This window comes from Akebia trifoliata, chromosome 4, assembly GCF_017979445.1.
Source record: "Akebia trifoliata isolate Shusen 1 chromosome 4, ASM1797944v1, whole genome shotgun sequence".
Classification (NCBI taxonomy): Eukaryota; Viridiplantae; Streptophyta; class Magnoliopsida; order Ranunculales; family Lardizabalaceae; genus Akebia; species Akebia trifoliata.
In genome coordinates this window covers 14,159,717-14,171,955 of record NC_141378.1, presented here as the reverse complement: position 1 = coordinate 14,171,955, position 12,239 = coordinate 14,159,717, and the positions used below count along the sequence as shown (strand labels likewise).

Here is a 12,239-nt window from a genome sequence, read left to right as displayed (position 1 = left end):
TGAGAAAATCTATAGTGTTTGATGAGAAGGAGCAATCGACCTAAGATACCATCATTAGTATTTTGGATTTTAAATTCTTTTATAGAAATTGTTCGAGAAATTAAGTGCATCCATTTTGAAGACTTTCTGGATGGATGTGAATGGTTAATCATATGTACTTCATTCTATTTAATGGGCTGAGTCGGCCATTGATTATCTTTCTTGACTAGGGCTGATGTGAATTGTTTCGATATTGTTTCGGGATCCTCATGAAGAAAGCAGTGCTCACAACAACTTGAAAAGATGCCAAAATTAATTTGAAGTTCGAAAAGATACTCGAACAAACACTTGAAATGAAAAAAAAAAAAAAACAGATTCAATGTCAACAAAAGCCAAAAATCACAATCAGCAACCGTAGGCATTAAACAAGCTCCTAGAAGAAGGGAAGTCCACAAGGGTCAAAATGACACGAAACAATAATCTCTCAAATTTTGTTTATAAAGAATGGGCTTCCAATTAAAAGCACCGTGGCTCTCTCCAACCAAATTAGCTCATTTAAAGTAAACCATGAAATGGAAAACGCAGTAGAGAAGTAGCAGAGGCTCCTAAAACAACTCTTTTCTATCCATCCCTATGTAGTGCCTCCTTCAATTGCTTCTTGACCTGCCAATTACACCAACAAGCTTCATTAAAGCCTTAATACATGACAATTCTACTATTTTATTAACCAGATACAAATAAAATTAGTCTTATTTTTTAATCTAATGTCACAAATATGATCAAACTTTGCACTTCAAATAGAAAGAATGATTTTGTCTCAAAAGAAAAATCAATGGGCTTTACAAGTCAACAGAAACTACAGTAGGGATGTGAAAACAGGACACAATCATACACTTGGATCAAGTTCTTGGTCATTGAATCTCATTGTGACAATTGATAGTAGTTTAGAACAAAAGAAGAGTTCTCACTCATGCTTATAACAGCTTGAGGGGTCAATAAAGTCCCTTCGCATTACTAGCTAAAAGCCGAGAAACAATTGCATTAGATGAGGCAATAAAATGATCATAGTTCACCAAATACATACCTCGAAGATTGGACTTGAACCCACAATTAGTCAAATGCTTTGCAAGTGTATTTCCTAATTGTTGTTGCCAGTTTTGTGTAACTTTGGTGTCTGGTACAGGCCAAACAATTGCAGTTTTCGCAGCAAGATCAACATTAGCTGCAGATACCTGCGGCTGTTCATACATTTTTGTTTTTGATATGGTCGAGTTGATTAACAGAAAAATAGAGTATTTCCATCAATGCAAATTGAGGATTTAGAAGAAAATAATAATAAATGACTAAAACATTTCTTCAAAATCTTATATCCATAGGTATGGCTCATATAATTGATTCTTTACACAAGAACCATCTTTGGAAAGATGGCTCATGATCCTCTTTTAGTAGAGTTGGTTGTCAATTTAAACCTTTTCAAAACAAAAAAAATCGGTTGAAGATCTTCCTTAAATAAATGAGGTTGTGAGTTAAAACATTGTCATGATGAGCATGGTTTTAAAACTCAGTTTCGCTTCTCGTCTATGCTTGATACCAAGTCATCTCAGACGAGTTTGAGACGTCTCGTCCAAAATTTTAAAAAAATGAACATGAGGTATTAAATCTAGTTCTGTGCGTCCATCGACTCGGATGAGTTTTGAAACCATGGTCATGAGAGAAGTCCTCATGTTGCACCCCACCTTGTATTAATTTTTGGTAAGTAAAATTGTATGGTGATGTTACTTAGCAACCCTGTTTTTTAACAAAATAAGAATATCTTGTATTAATTTTTGCTCAACACTCTTAAGATATCTTTGAACATTGCCGCTTTACAATCAGTTCGCAAAGGTGCATGCATTATTTCTCTTTTTTGTTTTGTATATTCGGGACATTTGTCCGAGACTAATACAGTAACATTCTTCACCTATTAAAACAGTTTTCCCTATTTTTAACTGAAAAGTGCCAAGAAATATCATTCCTAAAACTGTACAAAAAAAAAAAAAAAAATAGTTTCAATCCTTATTTATAAAAAAATTAAAATTAAAATCACAAACTGCCATGTTATAAAAGCGATTGAAGAAATTAGTAAAACACTTACTTGACTTTCAAGTATTCGTTTTACACTCGATGTACATCCTTCACACATCATTCCCTGCAAAATCAAATTGAAATTAAAAAACCAAAATCAAAAGAAAATGTTGCTTGGTTGACCACTTTCTTGGAAAAAGTATTTATTTCATCAAAAATCACTTTCCGACCAAAAAAAAAAATCGTTTTTATTGATCCTAGTGGTGAGACCACTAAAGAACACTTTGTTCTTTTGCTTTTTCCCGAAAAAGGCATTTTAAGCGAAGTGTTCCAAGCAGACCTTAAATTTCAAGAAATGAAGAATTGAAGGTAAGTAGGCTTACTTCGACATCAAGGATTACAACGTCAGGAGACAAAGCCAAAATCTCTTCGGATTCTCCCGAAATTGATTCCAATTTTGATTCTCCACTGTTGGATCCATTATCACCACCAACGCCACAAACAAATGAATCAGCGGGGTTCGAAACACGTGACAATGGAGACCAAATCGGATCCCTTGAGTGCAAACTCTGAAGAAATTTTGCCCTAGAAGAAATCGAAAAGTACTCATTTGAGTTGTGAAAATCTCCATTGTTGACGTACGTAATTCTACCGAATGAGAATCGCTTTTGAAGGGTTTGACGGAGAGGAGAAATTAATGGTTTGGGAGAGGAAGTTAGGGTTTTGAATGAGGTGGAGAGACTTGTTGCTGAGAGTGTAGACTCCATTGGAGCTTAGAAGCAGAGCTCTGACTAGTCTCTCCCTTTCTGATCCTTTTAATTCTCTTTTTATCAAATTTGGATACACTCCTTGATTTTAGGGAATTTATGAGATAACCCTAATACTTCGAACTGGTTACTACCCCTGGACTGTATTTAGTCTTTGGCTCTTTGATGACATACTAGCTTTTACTTATTACATCCCATTTTTTAAAAATTATTATGACACCCAAATTAAAGATTAAAACACACTCTTCAAACATTACAAAAAGGTTTTGACTCAAACTATAATCTCAACGTTGTAATTCTCAATTCAATCACTTTCAGTGGTTGTTTACAATTATGATTAGGCTCATATAGAATCCTAATTAAATCTAAAAAAATAAAAGAGCTGTGATATTGTGCCCCCCCCCCCCCCCCACCAGTATACACCACATAACTGTATGTCATTTGCGTTGGGATACACAATAAAAAGTTTTATGGTCCTGTGTATCCCAATGTAAATGATCTTCGATTCTATGATGGGGGCGTATGTCAAAGTGGGGTATTAGAAAATCATTATTCAAAATAAAAATCTTCCAAAAAGAGAGTTTCTATTGATACCCCAATTTTTACTTAAAGAAAATAAATAAAAGTTGGGATGCCAATGGCAAATCTCTTCTTGTTTTACACAATGTCTTTTAAGGCATGTGAGGGTGTACGCTTTCTTTTAAAATGCCCTGAGATGCAAGGAAGAAATATATAATTTTTTCAAATTAGTAACAAAATATTTGACTATTCAAAGAATTGAATGCAACATGATTTGTTTAGTTGATCATAAAATTTTGGGAAAGACTACAATGATGATGATTAAAGTATAAGATTAAAATTTGAAATGTGAATTATGCAATGGTTTCCTTAATTTTTATTTTTGATATTATTTGTTCATATATTTATTTAAAACATTTCATGCATGTAGTATAAAGATACCAACTTATCTGAGTTGGTAAGGCTTATGGAATGTTAATACCATGACATAGGTTCAAAACCCATTGAACCTGCCTTCACCTCTGTTAAAACCATAACCCTATTTGCCTAACTATGATACCTTATCTCACACCTCAACGTCTGAAAATTCTAGTAGGAAACATCATTCGCGTTAATTATCATTCACGACAATTTGGCATTTCTCTTCGTGTGAACTTGACTTTCTTTTAATGTAATTTTCATTTTTAATATTATTTACTTACATATTCATTTAAATATTGTTGTTAGATGTATAGTATTTTTATTGGACTTGGAATTCACAAGATGTAAGAGAGTATCAAAAGAGACCTTTTTTCATAGTGAAGTGGGCGCGGCCCAAAGGAATTTTGCTCTGTGAGATTCCTTGCAGTAGAGGACAAAGAGTCTATTTTATTTATCGTTAATAGTGGATTTTTTTTTCTCCCTCTCCTCCATGGATGTAAGAAATTTGCCGAACCACTTAAATCTTGTGTATTCATTTTTTTCTTCTTTATTTTTATAAAAGGATAACGTTTTATGAAGATGTCAACTTAATTGCGTTAGTAAGGCTTATGGAATGTTTATATCATGACCTGTTGAAGCCGCCTTCACCTACTAACCACTAAGCCGCCTTCACCTTATGTCTAGTAGATTATTTCTTAAGGCATTAGTCAATCAAATGCCCGTCTCACGCCTTAATGTCTGAAAACATTCGTGATACATCCTTACATTAATGATCATTCCCGAGAAAATGTAGGGTTTTTTCTTTGTATGAATTTTAACCTTTTTGACATTTTTATTAATATCATTGAAGAGCAGTGCTGATCTACCAGACATGGCGATGTTGACATCGACAGACACCCAATCACAAGTTGCCTTCACACGCTTGGTACATGTGGCCAGGTCCCATTGTGAAATGCAACATAGAAAGTCTAAAGCGTCCAAATGAAGGAAAAAAGGGTTACTCTGCTTTAATGCGAAATGTAGAAAAAAAGTCTTTGAGGGTGCCAAACGTGTAATTGTGAAGCACTTGTGAAGATTGTTGAATATAAAAGCATTATAACTGGTCAAGTCTTGTTTAAAAACATATCTTCAAATGTTTATGAGAACCTAACTTATTTTGATGTATCAAGCAAAGTATCTTATCTTTAATCTTCTCGATTTCATTAAATGCAAAACAAATTATTAATAAAAATTAGATTAATGTTAGAGTGACCTCAGTGGGCAACACACGGGGGGATATCTTGACGTGGTGGAGTGCACATGCCCGTAGATGTGTTTTCTCTAAGATACGATTAAAACACATCTTCGAACATGCACACACCACCACGTCAAGGTGTCCCCCGTTGAGGCCACTCCAACACGACTCTAAAAATTATTGAGTTGTGATAATCTGACGCCCCCCATCATAGAACCATAGATCATTTACCTTGGGATACACAAGAAAAAGATTTATGATTCCGCGTATCCTGAGGCAAGTGATCTATGGTTCTATGATAAGCAAGGTCACATGATCATCTTCCCACGTGCCAAGTTTCAGTCTGAATATACTCCACATGCCAAAAAAAGAGATTCATATTTCTTTGGTGGTTTCTGTATCAACTTTTTTTAAAGAAAAAAATTAGAATTTAATCAGAAGATCAACGGGGCTAAAGTACAATACACAGCAGGGTATAATTAATAGGGTGAATTACCATTTCTTGAGCTGAATTTGATGAATTTACAATTCTGACTCATTATTCATTTTTATAACCAAAACGTGAAACTTGTGAAATAGCCACTTTCAAACCTTTGAATTTTTTACCGTTCATGTTTTGGTAATTAAATGAACAATGAGTCATTCGTTAAAAGTTGATCACTCTTTCATAAATATCCCTAGTTACTATGTTGTCAAACATTGTCGAGATGGCCAATTCAAAGGTTTTTTAGGATTTTAGATCGTGGTTTAAATACTCATTGGATCTCATTAGCAACAAAACGAAATAGTCAATGTGAATGGTGGATCACATTAATTCATCCAATATCCAAGGTGATTCATCCACTGAACTTTATACTCTTGAAATAAACTTTATTTTTTAATAATTGAAAGTGTGTTATTTATATGAACTCACATATTTGAGAGCAAATGTGTGATTTCATTTTAATATAAGAGTAGTTTTCGTAAATGTCATATATTTTTTTTTTAATATCGTTTTTACCTCTTTTCTATTAAAAAAGCTTGAAGCCAGGAACCTTAAATTTGGAGTCAAAAGTTTCGATCGAAAATGACGTTTCAAACGTTTCAAAACTCCCTTTGGTTTCAATTGCCTTTTTTCCTTACTCCTTAAAATTTAATACCACATCACATTTTTTTTTAAAGCTTATATAGAATGGTAGCGTTATAGGGATAACATTAGAGAGAGAAAATTTGGATTTTTGTATGAGTAAAAAATCAGTTCAAATCTGAAACTTCTAATCCCATCAAACATGATTTACAAATTAATAGTAAAAAATCGACGATGCACAATTATAAACCACTTTTGATAGGGTTAGAAGTTTCAGATTGGACTGATTTTTAGTGAGGATGGTCTCCTCGCCATAGAGATTATCCTCACAAAAAAATCAACCCAATCCGGAATTTTAAGCCATATAGGATAAATTTTGTCTCCCAAAATTGTCCCCCAAATAGAATCTATTCAATCACTTTAATTGTGTTAATATATATATATAGTACTACTCAACAAAGTTATCGGATCCATGTAGTATGATTTGCACTTCTCATTACTGTGAAGAATATAAGTAACTTTTTGTACTACTTGTTAGTGCAAATTTGATAGATTTATCAATTTGCAACCCCTATTTTATCATATCCTAAAGTTAAGTTTGCCGAAAGTGAAATGTTACTATCATAATTGCTTCAAGGCAAAATGAACATCATTGGTTTCATACATAATGTAAATAGACAAAATTCAAGATTCAAAAATTCAGTTTTCATAATCTAATTCCCATAATTTTAGACACAAGATCAACATTTAATAATCATAGATCTAATATTTTAAAATCATAATCCAACAATCAAGTTCCTTTTCTATTTTGAGCAACTCATCTACAAATACAAGGTCAGCCAATGAAGATTTTGAGATGTGAAGCCCTTTTCTTACTAACATAATAAGATTTTAAGCCTTACTGAAGGTCATGTTGCTCAAATGGATTACTACATTAAAAATCAAACACCACAAACATCTAAGTTTCATTGAAAAACTTGGATTAAAAAAAAAAACAATTTCTTTTGAATTAGATTCATGGTTTTGAAAATGGACGATTATCAAATTTTCATGTAACTCTCAAACGTTAAAAAATGATCTTCTTTGTTTTTTTTTTTTTTCAAAATTCATATAATTTCATCCTCTACAACTTTGAAGCATTGGATCATGTTTTTAAATGCCAAGAAGTGAGTAATAAGGATCCTTAGTAAGGGTAAAATCCTTAGGGGACTCTTTTGAGATTCAACTTCATAAATAATTTAAGAAAATAAAATTTTAAATTAAAAAATAATAATTTTATAATTAATTTCAATAATTTAAAATAGAACAAAAGAAACATGAATTCTATTGCGGCACCAACTTTTCCTAATTCTTATAATATCATCACAGAGTTAGCATGAATCTTGGGGTGTTTTTAGGAAAAGCTGGTGTGGCAATAGAAGGTCTCTACAAATAAAAGTTGACATGTAGATCTAGGCATCTAGCTGGGCCCACTTTTGGTGGGTCCCACCCACCCAAACGGTTTTTCCAAGCATACAACTAATCGAATCGTGAACGTGCGATAATGACCGTTGATCTACCATCCTCTTTTGGAAAATTGAGGCAAAGATTCCAAAAAGATCATCATCACTGTGGCATACAGCAGCGTAAAGTTAACCGTACACATCGCTTTTGACATTTCTCTCCCCGCGCAATTTAGCATAATTAACTACTGGAAGATAAACGATTGTTGTCATTTTCCCAGCTCATTTTTAATGATATTATCACACCATTATTTTAGAGAGTTACTATTGCCACGCCAACTTTTACTAATGCCACACCAATTCTTATATAAATCACCCTCGAGTAGCACACCGTTGGTGGGGCATTAGTAAAAATTAATGTGGAAATAACAGCTCTCTTATCTTATCACTCGTCCTACACTCACCAGTGTACTGATGTGGCAATGTCTTGGGAACCATAGATTTTTTTTTTTTTAGTCATGATAATTTGACTATACCACATGGCATACTTAATCGACTACTTGATTTGATAAGCTCACGAACCATAGATCTCTATTTCTTGAGATACATAGTTCCCTCGAGATACACTTTTTTAAGAGAAAGTGCAGTTGTGTATCTCGAGGAGCATAGATCTATGATTTTCAAACTTGCAAGTTAAGGTAGTCAGATTATCACAATTCATTTTTTTTACTCAGAATATAAGGAGAACAAATCTGCACACTGCCACGTCAGCATAATGTCTAAGGAAGTCAAGTTCAGTATTTTTCTTATTGCATTTTATCTTATGAGCCTAATAGGTGATTTACAATAAAATCATTTATTTTTATTCTTAACATAATGGTATGGTAATATCGCAACCCTTTAACTTTTTATAACTCTACATTTTAAATTTTAGTGGGTCAATTCATCAGCCTGTTTTTTTTTTTTTTTTGAGTCGTGATAATCTGACTATCCCCCTTGGCACACTCGATCAACTCTCCTAGCATGCCAAGTTCGAGAACCGTAGATATGCAAGCCTTGGGATACATATTTTATGGGGAAGTGCAGTTTTGTATCTCGAGACGATTCCCAAACTTGTCACGTCGAGAGAGTCGATTGAGTGTGCCACGTGGGGTAGTCAGATTATCACGATTCCTTTTGGATCTCTAAGAGTAGGATGGATTAAAATTATGAGTTGTAAAGTCCAACTACTATTTTGTGATATGTAGTATCTTCCACTGATCAGAACTAATTCTAGAGACATACTTGAAAAAAAAAAATGAAAATGAAAATGAAAACCTACTTGTTTGAGATTTCTAACAATTGGATGCATGTAGGCTAGACAAAAGATTTTCACTTGTAGGGGCGAACTATTAAATAAAGATGAAATTAGAAAGCTTATTAATAATGGAATTCGTATTATGTATTCATTACAAGATTATGCAATATCAATCCATTTAAATGATCATAAGGAAGCTTATCAATATCAACTTCATTTAATTTGATGGAGACCCAAAAATGATTTTATCAACAAAGTTGGTGTTTTTTCTTTGAACAAATGGGAAGTATCCTCCCACCTAAACCGAAAGTTATGAATTTTGATGAATCAATGGAAAAAAAAAAAAAAAAAAAAAAACATCTTCATTTTCTTCAATAGTCAATGGCTTTTTCAAAATTGTTTTAAAAATGATGTGAAACAATGAGAGTTGAGGCTTTTTGTACTTTTATTTTAGTAGGTTTAGTTTTTAGATTTGAAAAACACTTTCCCTGGTAAGGAAAGTTTCCTAATCAAATCATCTTGTGGCATCTAAAAACATGATCTGAATGCTACAAGGACGTAGAGGATAAATTTTTAAGGACTTTATGTTGTACTCTCTCCAGAGTTGGATTTCTATTTATTCAATAGATCATTTTCCCGTTCAAAGTGAAGGTCATATGTCTAGTCTATATGGAATTTGATTTATATGATTATGCCAAAATATGAGCTTATAGCCTTTCTTTGATGGGTTCGGGATACTAAGATTCTTGACACATGTCATAGTGAATTTGAGGAGATAGAAATAGAAGTTGAGTTCCACTACAACTTACTTTTCACCATTGACTTTAATTTTAAATTTGGGAGTTTGGTTACTGTCCATTTTTAGTACCTTGGATCAAGATAAAAAATGATTTTCCTTTTTCAGAATTTTTTTCTTTTAGATTTTAGTTTTTCCATGAAATCTAGAAGGTTATGATTTTTCGAATTGCCCGGTAATCCCCTTAGTAAGATTTGAAATCTTATTAAGTTAGTAAGGCCAGCTTTACTAGCAATTCATATTTCACAAGCCCTCATTTGCTTGCCAAGAGTTTTAAATGAAATTTTATGAAGAATTGGATTATACTAGGGTTAATTAAAAGGGTATTATTAAAAAATCTTTCGGGTAGAAGAAGTAAAAGAAGAAATATTATAAAATTAGAGAGACATTATTGAAAAAAGGGAAGGGGGTGACAGAGGAGAAGAATAAGGACAATAAAGTTGAAGGGGTAGGAGGAAAGCAATAAAATGAGTCACTTAGTTGGATGAGACGTTTCTCCTCCTCAAATAGGCCCTAATGTTCAAGACCTTATTGGGATGTTAGCATTTTCTAATATTTTCACATTCCAATAATATCCCTTCTAATTTTATCTTTTAATGAAAAAAACAAAGGTGTATTGATTTTTTTATATAATAAATGTTAATAGTATTTAAGTCTTTAGATTTAAATACTTTGTTTGTAATTAATGCTTTAAAAATTAATGGTAACCAAATAAATGTATTTATTAAAGGCAGAATAAATGTATGTATTATGTAAAATATCAAGACGTCCTTACTTTTTTCACTAAAAAATAAAATAGGTAGAAGTATTTTTGGAAAGTGAAAGCGTTGGAGAATGCTAATGTCCAAGACCTCGTAAGGACGTTAGCATTTTCCAACACTTTCACTTTTCAAAAATACCCTTGTCCATTTTGTTTTTAGCGAAAACATAAGGGCATATTGGTCTTTTACATAATAAATGCATTTACTATGCCTTTAATAAATGTATTTATTATGTTAACATTAATTGTCCAAGCATTAATTATAAATAAAATATTTAAATCTCAAATCTTAAATGTCGTTAACATTTATTATGTAAATAAGCATTTATTATATAAAAAACCAAGATGTCCATACTTTTTCACTAAAATACAAATTTAGTAAGGGTATCTTTGGAAAGTAAAAATGTTGGAGAATGCTAACACCCGAGACCTAATGAGTAGAGTTGGCAATGAATCAAATTTTATCAAATATCCGGCCTGATCCAAAAAGTTAGGATTTTGATCAAGATTTTGGATGTTTGGATTGGATTTATATTGAAATATATATATTTGATGAATTTTCGGCTCAATTGCGGTCTCTCTTTCCTCTCAACATAAACCCTAGATTTCTTTTTATCTCATGGAGAATTTTTAGTTGCTCCATCATCTTTTTCTTCAAATATGATTTATTTTATTCAACCTCAAAAATAGAGATGAGCTCCTCTTCTGCAAATCAAAAACCCCCACTAAATCCACTTAACCAAATCTCAACCCCCAATCTCTCAATTCCTAGAAAAAGAAAAAAAAATGAGAAATCTCTTTTCTTTTCTTTGTTCTCCTCTTCTTTCTCCCCATTTTAACCTCATGTGACCATTGGTATTTCTCCCCAAAATGGTTTATCTTCCTCTCTTCCATGGTTCTCCCCTCTTAACCTCATTTGATCACATGTATTTTTTCCCAAAATGGCTTATCTTCTTCTCCTTTATGGATCGAATTAGATTGGGTTTGGATCGAGTTAATTCTATATAATCGGATTTGGATCAATGTTTCATTGATCAGGTTGGATCATATAATATTTAAATCACATACCAAAGATTTTGGATTGGTGGTGGTTCAGTAATGATTCAGTATTGAACCAATCCGTTGTCAGTCATACTCATGGGGACGTTAGCATTCTCCAACACTTTCACTTTTCAAAAATACCCCAACTAATTTTGACTTTTAGTGAAAAAAAATAAGAGCATATTTGTCTTTTATATAGTAAATACTTGTTTACATAATAAATGTTTAGGTCATTTAAGTCGATAGATTTAAATACTTTATTTGCAATTAATACTTTGACAATTAATGTTAGCATAATAAATGTATTTATTAAAGGCATAATAAATGCATTTATTATATAAAAAATCAAGGTGCCATTGTTTTTCTCTAAAAAATAAAATGTGTAGGGGTATTTAAGGAAAGGGAAAGTGTTGGAAAATGTTAACGTCTTCACGAGGTCTTGGACATTAGCATTTCCTATATATATATAAATGATTTAAAAAAAAACTTTTGTGGGGCCACAATCTCCACTGAGCTTTATGTAGTTTCACTTCTGGATGCATGCTATTGCAAACATTGTCATCAATAATAGCAATAACAAAATCTTATTCAAAAGATTTGGAGTTTGCTTAACGAATATTATTCTTATCCTTTACTTTGTAGAAAGTAAAATCTTTTTTTAGTAAAGTAGGTTTACATTTCTATTTACTAGTTTCATTTATGTACTTTGATTATTTCTTTCATTTTTTTTTAAAGATCTTTTAATTTAAATATTTCTTCTATACCATTTTGGATCGACTTTATTTCAGTTTTTAATTTTTTAAAATTGTAAATGTATAATTTCAATTGTTGATGTGGGCCGATATGATATTGTC

The 12,239-nt window shown here is 32.2% G+C and overlaps 1 protein-coding gene across 1 annotated transcript; it reads right to left on the bottom strand.

The window, feature by feature from the left end:
- Positions 1-340: 340 nt before the first annotated feature.
- Positions 341-2,862, bottom strand: LOC147403994 (uncharacterized). Its single transcript, XM_086439803.1, has 4 exons — positions 2,427-2,862; positions 2,114-2,167; positions 1,064-1,217; positions 341-642 (listed from the first exon to the last, which is right to left on the bottom strand). The coding sequence occupies exons 1-4, from the start codon at positions 2,808-2,810 to the stop codon at positions 611-613; spliced, it is 624 nt and encodes a 207-aa protein (XP_086295929.1). The 5' UTR covers positions 2,811-2,862; the 3' UTR covers positions 341-610.
- Between the last annotated feature and the right edge of the window lie 9,377 nt (positions 2,863-12,239).